The following is a 17,753-nucleotide window of genomic DNA, read 5'->3' as shown; positions in this document are numbered from 1 at the left end:
TTGTCATTTATGTATATATATTGTGTTAACATCATCTTATAGAGCCATAGTAACTAGTTATGTAAACAAATAAAAGGGTCGAAATTTTGCCATTTTTCGAAAATTTCAATGCAGGGGAAAAAAGGAATTATTTCGAAAAATGGCAAAAATGTCCACTTTTTAAAATTCGATAATTATGCTATAAAATTGCAATTTATGCACATATATTGTGTTAACATAATCTTATGAAGCCATAAAAACTAGTTATGTCAAATACAAATAAGAAGTCGAAACCATGTTTTCGCTGTGGAAAGAATAACCATTTGCCAGACAAATGTTATTTTAAGCAAACAGCTTGCCATTATTGTAACAAGGTAGGACACATTCAATCTGTTTGTCTTAGCAAAAAGAAGGGGAAGCCCCAAACAGTTAAAAATGTTGTGGCAGATGAGCCAAGCGATGAACCAAGCAACATAGCTACAGAAATGTATGAAGAATTATTTGGAATAAAGACCACGTCTAGTCCTCCACCTATGAAAGTTAAGATACTGTTAGATGGTTTGGATACTGAAATGGAAATTGACACAGGAGCCTCGGTATCAATAATGTCGCAGACGAAATTTAGGCAATTATGGCCTGAAAGAAAACTTGAACCATCGTCAGTTAAGCTACGTACGTACACTGGACAAATAATGGATGTTTTGGGTAAAATTAATGCTGAAGTTACATACCAGAGTACTACTACAATATTACCGTTAACGATTGTGCGAACAGATGGACCTACCCTAATTGGTCGAGACTGGCTTCAGTTTATAAAGTTGGACTGGCAACAAATCAAGGTAATAAACCAATTAGATTTAAGTTCACTGCTTGGTAAATACCAAGAAATATTTAAAAATGAACTAGGTACCCTTAAGGGTAATGAAGCAAAAATGTATGTTGATAAAGAGACAATGCCAAAATTTTGCAAAGCCAGAAATGTTCCGTATGCTTTGCGACAGAAAGTAGATGATATTTATGGAAAGAGAATGTTTAACTATAGAGCATCAACCTTATGGAATAATCTTCCTGTACATATCCGTAAAAATTATGAGACACTTAGTCAAGTTGAATTTAAACATCTTGTATAACTTCTATTGTACATAGTTTTAATATAGCTTTTACTTTTATTTTTCTTGTATTTTTTTTTTCCAAATCTGGACCTCTTGGGAGACCAGTACTTGTGTTTTGAAAGAGCTATTCCAGAATAAAGAAAGATTTGTATTGTATTGTATTGTATTGTATATGAACATATCTCCATCCAGCTGCCCGTTATTTGACATGACATAGTGACCTTGATGGTACACATCTAAGCGTTGAGGATTGCCATACCAGATTCCGACAACTATTTTCTGATCTGGAGCTGTGTTCAGGAAATGAAGTCATAACGTTTGAGGATTCGTTGAACTCTCATATACATCTCACAAGTCTCTCCAATTGCAACGATAGACATAAATGTGCTGATGCGCTCTTGACATGTGTACCCATGACACCAGCCGTGATCTTGTGGTCCATTGATCAAATCAACATAACCGTTAGACCCAATGACGATTGGTGAAGACGTCGTAATTCTGTGTCAGGATCAAGACTTTCAATAATCAACATAGCGTAATCATAGTCATAGCATTCAAAAGCCTGCCAAGATTCATGCCATATGCAGTCTTCTGTACCAATGATACCTTAATGAAAAGAGCAGATTATATAAAAGATCACAGCTACAACACAGTGATTCTCCTACTCCTCAAAAAAGGGATGCCACAATAAAATTGCGTGCCCAGTCTCGGTGAATGGACTGGTCTTGTTTCAAGAGTGCAACTTTAATAGGAGGAAAGATTTAGGGAAGAATCACAGTTTACAAAAGCTAAAATTCAACATTAAAGCAGACAACCAACCTTTATGTGGACATTTTTCATCATAAGGAATTTTAAGTCCACGTCTCGGATCTCTATCCCACTCGTATGGAGAATCAGGAATAACATAACCAGGCCGTGATCCTCCTAGAATTCCACCATCTTCATCTCTGATCATTGCTTTCTTAAATGCATCACAATCCATCTCCACGCAATCAGAAAGATTAACTTTACTGTTAAGATTAAATGAAAAGAGTAATGTATTGAACTTGATTAATATTACTTGCTACCAATTATTTAAACTTCCTTCACCTGTTACCATATATATTATGTTAACCCACTTCTATATAACCCTGGCTACTTAATGGTCACTAATGGCTAAAGTAGACCCTCTGCTTAGACCACTAAACATTCCACCTTGACAGATTAATTACCCATTACCGATATTGTTATTATAATATATAGTAAATGTAGAATAAAGAATAAACACTTCAGTGCTAGCTTTCAACTATAACAGAACTTGTCTCTCTCTAACTTATTTGTATTGTAAATCGGTACATTACACTACAGTGGCGACGAGAATGGCCCTTATTGGCAAAATTGAAGAATTTATTGAAGGAAGGGAAGATTGGTCACAGTTTGTTGAGCGTTTAGACTTTAGACTAGAGTCTGAGGAAGAAGAAGAACAACAGGAAACTGATTGGCGGTACGTTGTCAATAACCAGAGGCTCTACGCAATAACCAACACGATATTCTACCAACAACAGCAATCTAACTGGATTTCACACTGTATTCGGAGACAGAACTATGATCCCTGCGAAGTTCTTACATTTTATGACCAAAAAAGTAAATTGATAGGAAGACCGAGCCCAAGTATACTTCAGAGAACTATAAACGCTAGTCAACTAGACCGAGAAGACTATATAAGGAAGTGCTTCCAGCATCTTTTATAGAAGACACTAACTACTATGTCCAGTAGTCATTAAGTTGATTAAGTTATGTCTTGATGTTTAATTTTAATTTTAAATGTAAATAGGTTGGGTAATCATCAGGAATAGTCCTGAACAGGGAGATGAGCGCCCCTGCCCACCGATGAGTTTCGGGATCCCTTTGACCCGGAGGGAGAGTACCCGTCAGGGTTACAGGTCCCAGGTTTTTAGTTGTTTTTAAAATTAATTAGTGTTCCATGACCTTCTCATCAAAATTAACGTCTCTCATAAAATTAAGAAAAGTTGTGCTATGTCAACATAATGTCAATGACGGCGAAATGTCCCCAATATTGGGGATAGCTATGAAAACAAATAAGTAAGTAAGTAACTTGTATTTCAAGGCAAAAGAAATTACTACAGAGGAGAAGAAACAAGCAACACTGTTAACAGTTATTGGCCCATCATCTTATAAGCTTTTACGAAATTTGGTTACACCAGAAAAACCCAAGGATAAAACATTCGATGAGCTGGTAACAGCTATGAATGGGCATCACAGTCCATGTGCCTAGTGAAATTGTACAGCGATACAAATTCAACTCACGCTTTCGACGTGATAATGAAACAGTGCCTGAATTTATGGCATCGCTTCGATCGATGGCAGAATTCTGTAACTTTGGAGCCTCGCTCAATACAATGTTACGAGATCATCTAGTTTTTGGCGTCCGTAATCACGGAATTTGGTCTTTTGGCAGAAAAAGCACTGACACTGGAAAAAGCTGTTGAAATTGCAACTAGCATCGAAACTGCAACAAGAAATGTAAGAGATCTGGCGCAGCCAACCTCTGCAGCTGCAGTTGAAAATGTAAACAAAATTGCTTACAAAAAGAAGTCAAAATTTACGGAATTGTTAAAAAAATGTCCAAAATTTCCACTTTTTAAACTTCAAGAATTATGCTATAATATTGCCATTTATGCACATATATTATAGGAACATCATCTTATAAAGCCATAGTAACTAAAAAAATAAAAAGGTCTAAATTTTGACATTTTTCGAAAAATTCACTGTGGGGGACCAAAGGAATTTTTTAGAAAAATTGCCAAATTTTCTTCTTTTTAAAATTCAATAAGTATGCTATAATATTGCAATTTATGCACATATATTGTGTTAACATCATCTTATGGAGACATAAAAACTAGTTAAGTCAAAAAATAAAAGGGTAAGTATTTGGCCATTTTTCGAAAATTTCACTGCTGGGGACCGAAGGAATTTTTCAAAAATTTGCAAATGTTCACTTTTTGATATCCAATAATTATGCTATTATATTGTCATTTATGTATATATATTGTGTTAACATCATCTTATAGAGCCATAGTAACTAGTTATGTAAACAAATAAAAGGGTCGAAATTTTGCCATTTTTCGAAAATTTCAATGCAGGGGAAAAAAGGAATTATTTCGAAAAATGGCAAAAATGTCCACTTTTTAAAATTCGATAATTATGCTATAAAATTGCAATTTATGCACATATATTGTGTTAACATAATCTTATGAAGCCATAAAAACTAGTTATGTCAAATACAAATAAGAAGTCGAAACCATGTTTTCGCTGTGGAAAGAATAACCATTTGCCAGACAAATGTTATTTTAAGCAAACAGCTTGCCATTATTGTAACAAGGTAGGACACATTCAATCTGTTTGTCTTAGCAAAAAGAAGGGGAAGCCCCAAACAGTTAAAAATGTTGTGGCAGATGAGCCAAGCGATGAACCAAGCAACATAGCTACAGAAATGTATGAAGAATTATTTGGAATAAAGACCACGTCTAGTCCTCCACCTATGAAAGTTAAGATACTGTTAGATGGTTTGGATACTGAAATGGAAATTGACACAGGAGCCTCGGTATCAATAATGTCGCAGACGAAATTTAGGCAATTATGGCCTGAAAGAAAACTTGAACCATCGTCAGTTAAGCTACGTACGTACACTGGACAAATAATGGATGTTTTGGGTAAAATTAATGCTGAAGTTACATACCAGAGTACTACTACAATATTACCGTTAACGATTGTGCGAACAGATGGACCTACCCTAATTGGTCGAGACTGGCTTCAGTTTATAAAGTTGGACTGGCAACAAATCAAGGTAATAAACCAATTAGATTTAAGTTCACTGCTTGGTAAATACCAAGAAATATTTAAAAATGAACTAGGTACCCTTAAGGGTAATGAAGCAAAAATGTATGTTGATAAAGAGACAATGCCAAAATTTTGCAAAGCCAGAAATGTTCCGTATGCTTTGCGACAGAAAGTAGATGACTAACTTGATCGCTTACAACGAGAAGGCATTATTGAACCTATACAGTTTTCAGACTGGGCTGCACCAATAGTTCCGGTACTTAAGGCAGATAAATCTACCATTAGGATCTGTGGTGACTACAAAATTACTGTAAATAAAGCAGCCAAAGTTGATCAGTATCCTTTGCCCCGAAGAAAAATTTACTAAATTGGACATATGTCACAAGCGTACCAACAATTACTCTTGGATAAAGATTCTCGAAAATATGTTGTAATCAACACTCAAAAGAGACTTTACAATATACACAGTTGCCGTTTGGAGTCTCTTCAGCACCAGCGATTTTCCAGCATGTCATGGAAGGACTATTACAAGGAGTTAAAGGTGTTACAGTATACCTGGACGATATATTAATTACAGGAAAGAATGACTTTGAGCATTTCGAAACTCTTGAAACCGTCCTAAAGCGACTGGCAGATGCTGGACTTCGTCTAAAAAAGCGTAAGTGTGTTTTTATGTATTGTTTGAAGGTTTGCATGGCGAAATCGAATGTTGATATAAAGTTTGCGGTACACCACGTGTATTAGTTCTGAAAAGAACTGTTGAGTTTCTCGACGTTTCGATCAATATACTTTGATCGTCCTCAGGAGTGAGAATGCAGAAAGTCCAGGAAACTTGGAATATAAGTGGGAAGGGTGGGACTGGTGTGAAAGCCAGAAACAATGGCAAGTTCACACAGTGGGAGGGATTGAAACTAGCTATAGCAGAGCATTGTTTCTCAAGAACAATAGTGAATGGAAACTTGCTATAGAAGAGCATTGTTTCTGATAGGTGTGAAAAGCAGGGTGAGGCAAGCTAAAAACAATAGCATTGTCTCAAAGTTGGGTGTGGACTGGCCAAACAAGACCATGTGTCCAGACTGGGTTGTGAAATGTAAACTGGCCAGAAACTATGGCATTGTTTACTGTCGATGAAGATTCTTGTTGAATAAAGATAGCCAAATGTCACTAATAACAAATCCAATATCTTGATGAACAGTGTTGTGTTTGTAGATTTCAATAGCTTCCCTGGTTCGTCTGGAATGCCAAGAAGGAACGGTAGCAATTAGTTCAGCATCTTTCCAATTAACTCGGTGTTGTTGTTTGTGAGAATGCATAACTATTGATGATTTGTCTTGCTCTCCTCTTCTGGCATGGCCTTGATGTTCTTTAAGCCTGGTTTGAAGGTCGCGTCCAGTTTCCCCAATGTATACCTTTCCACATTCACATGGGATGCAGTATACACCAGGTTGATTGTGTTTAGCTGGTTTGTCCTTGTGTGTTTGAAGACACTGTGACAACTTGTTGACTGCACTATGAAATACTTTTATGTCGGCGTTTTGTAGTACTCGCTGGATACGATGAGAAAGCTGTCCCAAATATGGTAAACATACAGACTTTCTGAACTCTACAGGATCGTTGTTGTTGGTTGACGATGACTTGAAGTCCTTCCTGTTGTAACCATTGAGTTCCAATGCTTTGTTGACATGATGTATTTCTTGTCGGAGACACTTCTTGTCGCTGATGGTGTGCGCTCTTTTGATAAGAGTTTTACAAACTGATTTCTTCGTTGACGGATGGTGGAAAGATCGCTTGTGTAAATATCTGTCCGTGTGCGTGGGTTTGCGATATACTTTGTGGGACAGAGTGCCCTCAGGTTCCTTTGTGACAAATACGTCAAGAAATGGTAAACTGTGGTCGTTTTCCTCTTCCATGGTGAATGCTATGTTACAGTGTTGAGAGTTGAGGTGTATTAGAAAACTATCTAAGTCCACCTTGTTGTGCTGCCAGATGATAAAAGTGTCGTCAACATATCGAAGCCATAGTTTTGGGCGCTTGTTGGTGGAGTAGAGTGCTAGATGTTCGAGCTCCTCCAGAAAGATGTTGGCAATGACCGGGGATAAAGGAGATCCCATAGCCGTGCCTTCAGTTTGTTCAAACAACTTTACCGAGAGGAACTTGGAGGAGGTTCGTCACAGATTAGACACAGCTTTACAACGAGGAGACTACGACAAGGTGAACAAATGGTCCCACAAGTCTGGCCAGTTCACCTTCGAGACCACTCGCAAGAAGCAAATCAAGAAATTAAATCGTCTTGCAAACAACAACCAAAGGGAGAAAACACCAACTCTTAGCCGTACTCAGTTTAACGCCAAGACTGTAGTGAACCTAAGCAGTCGTGACTTGTCACAATCCGAGAGATCAGTTCTCGTACTTGGCTTAAACTTTGCTACGGCACCTTCAACTATACCGAAGGAAGAGATCATCCAACGAATCGAACCTACTTTGACAGGTCTTGACAAAACTTCATCAGACAGCATCCGCATGCAGATCTCTCAACTGTTACGCCAGGACACCAAACCGAAATCCAACATCACCAAGGAAGAACGAGATGCTCTCAAAACTCTCCGAGCAGACTCAACAATCCACATCCTACCAGCAGACAAGGGGAATGCCACCGTCATCATGAACGTTACAGAGTACAAGAAGATTATGCAGCTCTTGAACACTCCTACGTATAGGAAAATCAAGAAAGATCCAACTCAATCCATCGAGAGGAAGATCGCAGCTAAACTTCTACAACTACATCGCTCTGAAGCTCTACCCAAGTCTACCTACCACCAACTTCGACCATCAGCAACAACTTGTCCCAGACTATTTGGGCAACCTAAGATCCATAAGCAGGACATACCACTACGTCCTATTGTCTCTTCCAGAGGCTCACCAACGTACAACCTGGCAAAACATCTAGCCAAGATATTGTATCCACTGGTAGGACTAACAGGTCATCATGTGAAGAATTCCCAGCATTTCGTGGAAATCATCAAGGACGTCTACCTGGAACCAACAGACAAGCTGATCAGCTTTGACATCAAGTCTTTATTCACCAATGTTCCAGTTAGGGAAGCTTGCACTATAGTCAAACATCGACTGCAAGCTGACCCTAAACTCCAACAGAGGACCGCACTTTCTGCAGAAGAAATCCATGAGTTACTTCTACTATGTCTAACATCTACCAACTTCAAGTGGCGAGACCAATTCTTTGAACAAACTGAAGGCACGGCTATGGGATCTCCTTTATCCCCGGTCATTGCCAACATCTTTCTGGAGGAGCTCGAACATCTAGCACTCTACTCCGCCAACAAGCGCCCAAAACTATGGCTTCGATATGTTGACGACACTTTTATCATCTGGCAGCACAACAAGGTGGACTTAGATAGTTTTCTAATACACCTCAACTCTCAACACTGTAACATAGCATTCACCATGGAAGAGGAAAACGACCACAGTTTACCATTTCTTGACGTATTTGTCACAAAGGAACCTGAGGGCACTCTGTCCCACAAAGTATATCGCAAACCCACGCACACGGACAGATATTTACACATGACGGTCATACTGGAATTGTCAGAATGAAAAGTTTTGCTCGGGATTCGTTATGGTGGCCTAATATGGACAAAGACATATCAAAGCAGTGCGATACATGCCAATCCAATCAAACTTTACCACCTAAAGCACCATTGCACCCATGGAATTGGCCAAATAGACCATGGTCACGATTAAATATCGACTGTGCTGGACCATTTATTGGAAAAATGTTTTTAATACGATGCATACTCAAAATGGCTTGAGGTAATTCCGGTAAATTCCTCAACGACAAATACCACAGTGGATAAGCTCAGGCTTATATTTGCATCGCATGGATTGCCAGATAAAATAGTATCCGACAATGGAACATGTTTCACCAGTGATGAATTTCATACATTCGTAATGGGATGCAGTATACACCAGGTTGATTGTGTTTAGCTGGTTTGTCCTTGTGTGTTTGAAGACACTGTGACAACTTGTTGACTGCACTATGAAATACTTTTATGTCGGCGTTTTGTAGTACTCGCTGGATACGATGAGAAAGCTGTCCCAAATATGGTAAACATACAGACTTTCTGAACTCTACAGGATCGTTGTTGTTGGTTGACGATGACTTGAAGTCCTTCCTGTTGTAACCATTGAGTTCCAATGCTTTGTTGACATGATGTATTTCTTGTCGGAGACACTTCTTGTCGCTGATGGTGTGCGCTCTTTTGATAAGAGTTTTACAAACTGATTTCTTCGTTGACGGATGGTGGAAAGATCGCTTGTGTAAATATCTGTCCGTGTGCGTGGGTTTGCGATATACTTTGTGGGACAGAGTGCCCTCAGGTTCCTTTGTGACAAATACGTCAAGAAATGGTAAACTGTGGTCGTTTTCCTCTTCCATGGTGAATGCTATGTTACAGTGTTGAGAGTTGAGGTGTATTAGAAAACTATCTAAGTCCACCTTGTTGTGCTGCCAGATGATAAAAGTGTCGTCAACATATCGAAGCCATAGTTTTGGGCGCTTGTTGGTGGAGTAGAGTGCTAGATGTTCGAGCTCCTCCAGAAAGATGTTGGCAATGACCGGGGATAAAGGAGATCCCATAGCCGTGCCTTCAGTTTGTTCAAACAACTTTACCGAGAGGAACTTGGAGGAGGTTCGTCACAGATTAGACACAGCTTTACAACGAGGAGACTACGACAAGGTGAACAAATGGTCCCACAAGTCTGGCCAGTTCACCTTCGAGACCACTCGCAAGAAGCAAATCAAGAAATTAAATCGTCTTGCAAACAACAACCAAAGGGAGAAAACACCAACTCTTAGCCGTACTCAGTTTAACGCCAAGACTGTAGTGAACCTAAGCAGTCGTGACTTGTCACAATCCGAGAGATCAGTTCTCGTACTTGGCTTAAACTTTGCTACGGCACCTTCAACTATACCGAAGGAAGAGATCATCCAACGAATCGAACCTACTTTGACAGGTCTTGACAAAACTTCATCAGACAGCATCCGCATGCAGATCTCTCAACTGTTACGCCAGGACACCAAACCGAAATCCAACATCACCAAGGAAGAACGAGATGCTCTCAAAACTCTCCGAGCAGACTCAACAATCCACATCCTACCAGCAGACAAGGGGAATGCCACCGTCATCATGAACGTTACAGAGTACAAGAAGATTATGCAGCTCTTGAACACTCCTACGTATAGGAAAATCAAGAAAGATCCAACTCAATCCATCGAGAGGAAGATCGCAGCTAAACTTCTACAACTACATCGCTCTGAAGCTCTACCCAAGTCTACCTACCACCAACTTCGACCATCAGCAACAACTTGTCCCAGACTATTTGGGCAACCTAAGATCCATAAGCAGGACATACCACTACGTCCTATTGTCTCTTCCAGAGGCTCACCAACGTACAACCTGGCAAAACATCTAGCCAAGATATTGTATCCACTGGTAGGACTAACAGGTCATCATGTGAAGAATTCCCAGCATTTCGTGGAAATCATCAAGGACGTCTACCTGGAACCAACAGACAAGCTGATCAGCTTTGACATCAAGTCTTTATTCACCAATGTTCCAGTTAGGGAAGCTTGCACTATAGTCAAACATCGACTGCAAGCTGACCCTAAACTCCAACAGAGGACCGCACTTTCTGCAGAAGAAATCCATGAGTTACTTCTACTATGTCTAACATCTACCAACTTCAAGTGGCGAGACCAATTCTTTGAACAAACTGAAGGCACGGCTATGGGATCTCCTTTATCCCCGGTCATTGCCAACATCTTTCTGGAGGAGCTCGAACATCTAGCACTCTACTCCGCCAACAAGCGCCCAAAACTATGGCTTCGATATGTTGACGACACTTTTATCATCTGGCAGCACAACAAGGTGGACTTAGATAGTTTTCTAATACACCTCAACTCTCAACACTGTAACATAGCATTCACCATGGAAGAGGAAAACGACCACAGTTTACCATTTCTTGACGTATTTGTCACAAAGGAACCTGAGGGCACTCTGTCCCACAAAGTATATCGCAAACCCACGCACACGGACAGATATTTACACATGACGGTCATACTGGAATTGTCAGAATGAAAAGTTTTGCTCGGGATTCGTTATGGTGGCCTAATATGGACAAAGACATATCAAAGCAGTGCGATACATGCCAATCCAATCAAACTTTACCACCTAAAGCACCATTGCACCCATGGAATTGGCCAAATAGACCATGGTCACGATTAAATATCGACTGTGCTGGACCATTTATTGGAAAAATGTTTTTAATACGATGCATACTCAAAATGGCTTGAGGTAATTCCGGTAAATTCCTCAACGACAAATACCACAGTGGATAAGCTCAGGCTTATATTTGCATCGCATGGATTGCCAGATAAAATAGTATCCGACAATGGAACATGTTTCACCAGTGATGAATTTCATACATTCGTAATGGGATGCAGTATACACCAGGTTGATTGTGTTTAGCTGGTTTGTCCTTGTGTGTTTGAAGACACTGTGACAACTTGTTGACTGCACTATGAAATACTTTTATGTCGGCGTTTTGTAGTACTCGCTGGATACGATGAGAAAGCTGTCCCAAATATGGTAAACATACAGACTTTCTGAACTCTACAGGATCGTTGTTGTTGGTTGACGATGACTTGAAGTCCTTCCTGTTGTAACCATTGAGTTCCAATGCTTTGTTGACATGATGTATTTCTTGTCGGAGACACTTCTTGTCGCTGATGGTGTGCGCTCTTTTGATAAGAGTTTTACAAACTGATTTCTTCGTTGACGGATGGTGGAAAGATCGCTTGTGTAAATATCTGTCCGTGTGCGTGGGTTTGCGATATACTTTGTGGGACAGAGTGCCCTCAGGTTCCTTTGTGACAAATACGTCAAGAAATGGTAAACTGTGGTCGTTTTCCTCTTCCATGGTGAATGCTATGTTACAGTGTTGAGAGTTGAGGTGTATTAGAAAACTATCTAAGTCCACCTTGTTGTGCTGCCAGATGATAAAAGTGTCGTCAACATATCGAAGCCATAGTTTTGGGCGCTTGTTGGTGGAGTAGAGTGCTAGATGTTCGAGCTCCTCCAGAAAGATGTTGGCAATGACCGGGGATAAAGGAGATCCCATAGCCGTGCCTTCAGTTTGTTCAAACAACTTTACCGAGAGGAACTTGGAGGAGGTTCGTCACAGATTAGACACAGCTTTACAACGAGGAGACTACGACAAGGTGAACAAATGGTCCCACAAGTCTGGCCAGTTCACCTTCGAGACCACTCGCAAGAAGCAAATCAAGAAATTAAATCGTCTTGCAAACAACAACCAAAGGGAGAAAACACCAACTCTTAGCCGTACTCAGTTTAACGCCAAGACTGTAGTGAACCTAAGCAGTCGTGACTTGTCACAATCCGAGAGATCAGTTCTCGTACTTGGCTTAAACTTTGCTACGGCACCTTCAACTATACCGAAGGAAGAGATCATCCAACGAATCGAACCTACTTTGACAGGTCTTGACAAAACTTCATCAGACAGCATCCGCATGCAGATCTCTCAACTGTTACGCCAGGACACCAAACCGAAATCCAACATCACCAAGGAAGAACGAGATGCTCTCAAAACTCTCCGAGCAGACTCAACAATCCACATCCTACCAGCAGACAAGGGGAATGCCACCGTCATCATGAACGTTACAGAGTACAAGAAGATTATGCAGCTCTTGAACACTCCTACGTATAGGAAAATCAAGAAAGATCCAACTCAATCCATCGAGAGGAAGATCGCAGCTAAACTTCTACAACTACATCGCTCTGAAGCTCTACCCAAGTCTACCTACCACCAACTTCGACCATCAGCAACAACTTGTCCCAGACTATTTGGGCAACCTAAGATCCATAAGCAGGACATACCACTACGTCCTATTGTCTCTTCCAGAGGCTCACCAACGTACAACCTGGCAAAACATCTAGCCAAGATATTGTATCCACTGGTAGGACTAACAGGTCATCATGTGAAGAATTCCCAGCATTTCGTGGAAATCATCAAGGACGTCTACCTGGAACCAACAGACAAGCTGATCAGCTTTGACATCAAGTCTTTATTCACCAATGTTCCAGTTAGGGAAGCTTGCACTATAGTCAAACATCGACTGCAAGCTGACCCTAAACTCCAACAGAGGACCGCACTTTCTGCAGAAGAAATCCATGAGTTACTTCTACTATGTCTAACATCTACCAACTTCAAGTGGCGAGACCAATTCTTTGAACAAACTGAAGGCACGGCTATGGGATCTCCTTTATCCCCGGTCATTGCCAACATCTTTCTGGAGGAGCTCGAACATCTAGCACTCTACTCCGCCAACAAGCGCCCAAAACTATGGCTTCGATATGTTGACGACACTTTTATCATCTGGCAGCACAACAAGGTGGACTTAGATAGTTTTCTAATACACCTCAACTCTCAACACTGTAACATAGCATTCACCATGGAAGAGGAAAACGACCACAGTTTACCATTTCTTGACGTATTTGTCACAAAGGAACCTGAGGGCACTCTGTCCCACAAAGTATATCGCAAACCCACGCACACGGACAGATATTTACACATGACGGTCATACTGGAATTGTCAGAATGAAAAGTTTTGCTCGGGATTCGTTATGGTGGCCTAATATGGACAAAGACATATCAAAGCAGTGCGATACATGCCAATCCAATCAAACTTTACCACCTAAAGCACCATTGCACCCATGGAATTGGCCAAATAGACCATGGTCACGATTAAATATCGACTGTGCTGGACCATTTATTGGAAAAATGTTTTTAATACGATGCATACTCAAAATGGCTTGAGGTAATTCCGGTAAATTCCTCAACGACAAATACCACAGTGGATAAGCTCAGGCTTATATTTGCATCGCATGGATTGCCAGATAAAATAGTATCCGACAATGGAACATGTTTCACCAGTGATGAATTTCATACATTCGTAATGGGATGCAGTATACACCAGGTTGATTGTGTTTAGCTGGTTTGTCCTTGTGTGTTTGAAGACACTGTGACAACTTGTTGACTGCACTATGAAATACTTTTATGTCGGCGTTTTGTAGTACTCGCTGGATACGATGAGAAAGCTGTCCCAAATATGGTAAACATACAGACTTTCTGAACTCTACAGGATCGTTGTTGTTGGTTGACGATGACTTGAAGTCCTTCCTGTTGTAACCATTGAGTTCCAATGCTTTGTTGACATGATGTATTTCTTGTCGGAGACACTTCTTGTCGCTGATGGTGTGCGCTCTTTTGATAAGAGTTTTACAAACTGATTTCTTCGTTGACGGATGGTGGAAAGATCGCTTGTGTAAATATCTGTCCGTGTGCGTGGGTTTGCGATATACTTTGTGGGACAGAGTGCCCTCAGGTTCCTTTGTGACAAATACGTCAAGAAATGGTAAACTGTGGTCGTTTTCCTCTTCCATGGTGAATGCTATGTTACAGTGTTGAGAGTTGAGGTGTATTAGAAAACTATCTAAGTCCACCTTGTTGTGCTGCCAGATGATAAAAGTGTCGTCAACATATCGAAGCCATAGTTTTGGGCGCTTGTTGGTGGAGTAGAGTGCTAGATGTTCGAGCTCCTCCAGAAAGATGTTGGCAATGACCGGGGATAAAGGAGATCCCATAGCCGTGCCTTCAGTTTGTTCAAACAACTTTACCGAGAGGAACTTGGAGGAGGTTCGTCACAGATTAGACACAGCTTTACAACGAGGAGACTACGACAAGGTGAACAAATGGTCCCACAAGTCTGGCCAGTTCACCTTCGAGACCACTCGCAAGAAGCAAATCAAGAAATTAAATCGTCTTGCAAACAACAACCAAAGGGAGAAAACACCAACTCTTAGCCGTACTCAGTTTAACGCCAAGACTGTAGTGAACCTAAGCAGTCGTGACTTGTCACAATCCGAGAGATCAGTTCTCGTACTTGGCTTAAACTTTGCTACGGCACCTTCAACTATACCGAAGGAAGAGATCATCCAACGAATCGAACCTACTTTGACAGGTCTTGACAAAACTTCATCAGACAGCATCCGCATGCAGATCTCTCAACTGTTACGCCAGGACACCAAACCGAAATCCAACATCACCAAGGAAGAACGAGATGCTCTCAAAACTCTCCGAGCAGACTCAACAATCCACATCCTACCAGCAGACAAGGGGAATGCCACCGTCATCATGAACGTTACAGAGTACAAGAAGATTATGCAGCTCTTGAACACTCCTACGTATAGGAAAATCAAGAAAGATCCAACTCAATCCATCGAGAGGAAGATCGCAGCTAAACTTCTACAACTACATCGCTCTGAAGCTCTACCCAAGTCTACCTACCACCAACTTCGACCATCAGCAACAACTTGTCCCAGACTATTTGGGCAACCTAAGATCCATAAGCAGGACATACCACTACGTCCTATTGTCTCTTCCAGAGGCTCACCAACGTACAACCTGGCAAAACATCTAGCCAAGATATTGTATCCACTGGTAGGACTAACAGGTCATCATGTGAAGAATTCCCAGCATTTCGTGGAAATCATCAAGGACGTCTACCTGGAACCAACAGACAAGCTGATCAGCTTTGACATCAAGTCTTTATTCACCAATGTTCCAGTTAGGGAAGCTTGCACTATAGTCAAACATCGACTGCAAGCTGACCCTAAACTCCAACAGAGGACCGCACTTTCTGCAGAAGAAATCCATGAGTTACTTCTACTATGTCTAACATCTACCAACTTCAAGTGGCGAGACCAATTCTTTGAACAAACTGAAGGCACGGCTATGGGATCTCCTTTATCCCCGGTCATTGCCAACATCTTTCTGGAGGAGCTCGAACATCTAGCACTCTACTCCGCCAACAAGCGCCCAAAACTATGGCTTCGATATGTTGACGACACTTTTATCATCTGGCAGCACAACAAGGTGGACTTAGATAGTTTTCTAATACACCTCAACTCTCAACACTGTAACATAGCATTCACCATGGAAGAGGAAAACGACCACAGTTTACCATTTCTTGACGTATTTGTCACAAAGGAACCTGAGGGCACTCTGTCCCACAAAGTATATCGCAAACCCACGCACACGGACAGATATTTACACAAGCGATCTTTCCACCATCCGTCAACGAAGAAATCAGTTTGTAAAACTCTTATCAAAAGAGCGCACACCATCAGCGACAAGAAGTGTCTCCGACAAGAAATACATCATGTCAACAAAGCATTGGAACTCAATGGTTACAACAGGAAGGACTTCAAGTCATCGTCAATAGTCTAGGACCTGGGTCAGATTTGTATGCATTTAATTTAGGAGAGAATATCTCAACTGTTATAGGATAATTTGACCCCCACGAACAACATGGAATGTGTGCCAAATTCGCTATCCGGGGCGAACATGCCCAAAATCGGGGTCAAAGGTTAAAAATGTGTGGTTCTTATATCTCGACAACCACTTGTCGTACAGATTTGCTTTTGGTGTCAAATTGTTCAGAATATACATATTTATATTCAATTTAACACAACTTTTAGCGAAAAAATGACCGGAAATGCTTTTACTGACCTTTGACCCAAAAATGACCAAAAAACACATTTTCGGGTTAAATTATTTTTTAAAATGCCAATGGACAAACTGTATGGTATCAAATGAAAGCATACACAATATGCTACCAATTGCTACCCAACTTGTATTGAAAATTTTTAATTATGAAGCTAATTGTATGGAAAATGTGCATATTTTGATTACTTTTATACAAAATATGAATATTTGGTAGCGTAATTGTTAAGTTTATTTATATAATATTAAATAATTTAAGTGTTTGGAAAAACTATTTGGTATCAAATGAAAGTCCATAAAATATTCTATCCATTGCTACCCAACATGTATTAAAAATCTGTAATTATGATGCTAATTTTGTTAAAAATTTACATATTTTATTATTTTTTTTTTTTTTAATGAGTATATTAAATAGTGTAAATTTATTTTGGTTTATTTATGATATTAAATAATTCAAATGTTCTTTTGGTGTCAAATCGTGCAGAATATACATATTTATATTTGGTCTAACACAACTTTTTTTAGCGAAAAAATTACCGGAAATGCTTTACTGACCTTTGACCCAAAAATGACAAAAAACACATTTTCGTGTTAAATTATTCTTTAAAATGCCAATGAATACACTGTATGGTATCAAATGAAAGCATACACAATATGCTACCGATTGCTACCCAACTTGTATTGAAAATTTTAATTATGAAGCTAATTGTATGGAAAATGTGCATATTTTGATTACTTTTATACAAAAAATGAATATTTGGTAGCGTAATTTTTATATTTATTTATATAATATTAAATAATGTAAGTGTTTGAAAAAACTATTTGGTATCAAATGAAAGCCCATAAAATATTCTATCCATTGCTATCCAACTTGTATTAAAAATCTGTAATTATAATGCTAATTTTGTTTAAAATTTGCATATTTTATTTTTTTTGTGCAAAAATGAGTATATTAAAAAGTGTAAATTTATTTTGGTTTATTTATATTAAATAAAAGTGTTTGGAAGATCTTGGTAAGTTTACCAAGCATTTTGATACCATATCATTTTGATAGACCAACGGGTTACGGAGATTTGGGTGCCATTTTGAAATTGCATTGAAAATCTGTAATTATGAATAATGATGTAGATTTTTTTTGAAAAATTTGCATATTTTATAAAT

The 17,753-nt window shown here is 39.7% G+C and overlaps 9 protein-coding genes across 9 annotated transcripts; 5 read left to right on the top strand and 4 right to left on the bottom strand.

Annotated features, from left to right (window-relative positions):
* Nucleotides 1-245: 245 nt before the first annotated feature.
* Nucleotides 246-1,131, top strand: LOC144852913 (uncharacterized). Its single transcript, XM_078710973.1, has 2 exons — nt 246-818; nt 1,126-1,131. Exons 1-2 carry the CDS (start codon nt 246-248, stop codon nt 1,129-1,131), a joined length of 579 nt encoding a protein of 192 aa, XP_078567099.1.
* Nucleotides 1,132-6,049: 4,918 nt separating this feature from the next.
* LOC144852912 (uncharacterized) lies at nt 6,050-6,841 on the bottom strand. The gene has a single exon (XM_078710972.1). It carries the CDS (start codon nt 6,839-6,841, stop codon nt 6,050-6,052), a length of 792 nt encoding a protein of 263 aa, XP_078567098.1.
* Nucleotides 6,842-7,594: 753 nt separating this feature from the next.
* LOC144852911 (uncharacterized) lies at nt 7,595-8,543 on the top strand. The gene has a single exon (XM_078710971.1). It carries the CDS (start codon nt 7,620-7,622, stop codon nt 8,541-8,543), a length of 924 nt encoding a protein of 307 aa, XP_078567097.1. The 5' UTR covers nt 7,595-7,619.
* Nucleotides 8,544-8,868: 325 nt separating this feature from the next.
* LOC144852910 (uncharacterized) lies at nt 8,869-9,384 on the bottom strand. The gene has a single exon (XM_078710970.1). The coding sequence runs from the start codon at nt 9,382-9,384 to the stop codon at nt 8,869-8,871; it is 516 nt and encodes a 171-aa protein (XP_078567096.1).
* Nucleotides 9,385-10,137: 753 nt separating this feature from the next.
* Nucleotides 10,138-11,086, top strand: LOC144852909 (uncharacterized). Its single transcript, XM_078710969.1, has one exon. It carries the CDS (start codon nt 10,163-10,165, stop codon nt 11,084-11,086), a length of 924 nt encoding a protein of 307 aa, XP_078567095.1. The 5' UTR covers nt 10,138-10,162.
* A 325-nt stretch (nt 11,087-11,411) lies between these two features.
* LOC144852908 (uncharacterized) lies at nt 11,412-11,927 on the bottom strand. Its single transcript, XM_078710968.1, has one exon. The coding sequence runs from the start codon at nt 11,925-11,927 to the stop codon at nt 11,412-11,414; it is 516 nt and encodes a 171-aa protein (XP_078567094.1).
* Nucleotides 11,928-12,680: 753 nt separating this feature from the next.
* On the top strand, nt 12,681-13,629 carry LOC144852907 (uncharacterized). The gene has a single exon (XM_078710967.1). It carries the CDS (start codon nt 12,706-12,708, stop codon nt 13,627-13,629), a length of 924 nt encoding a protein of 307 aa, XP_078567093.1. The 5' UTR covers nt 12,681-12,705.
* Nucleotides 13,630-13,954: 325 nt separating this feature from the next.
* Nucleotides 13,955-14,470, bottom strand: LOC144852906 (uncharacterized). The gene has a single exon (XM_078710965.1). It carries the CDS (start codon nt 14,468-14,470, stop codon nt 13,955-13,957), a length of 516 nt encoding a protein of 171 aa, XP_078567091.1.
* A 753-nt stretch (nt 14,471-15,223) lies between these two features.
* On the top strand, nt 15,224-16,316 carry LOC144852905 (uncharacterized). Its single transcript, XM_078710964.1, has one exon. The coding sequence runs from the start codon at nt 15,249-15,251 to the stop codon at nt 16,314-16,316; it is 1,068 nt and encodes a 355-aa protein (XP_078567090.1). The 5' UTR covers nt 15,224-15,248.
* Nucleotides 16,317-17,753: the final 1,437 nt, after the last annotated feature.

This window comes from Antedon bifida, chromosome 9, assembly GCF_963402885.1.
Source record: "Antedon bifida chromosome 9, ecAntBifi1.1, whole genome shotgun sequence".
Taxonomy (NCBI): Eukaryota; Metazoa; Echinodermata; class Crinoidea; order Comatulida; family Antedonidae; genus Antedon; species Antedon bifida.
Note: the sequence above shows the minus strand (reverse complement) of the source record. Positions and strands in the feature narration are given on the sequence as shown.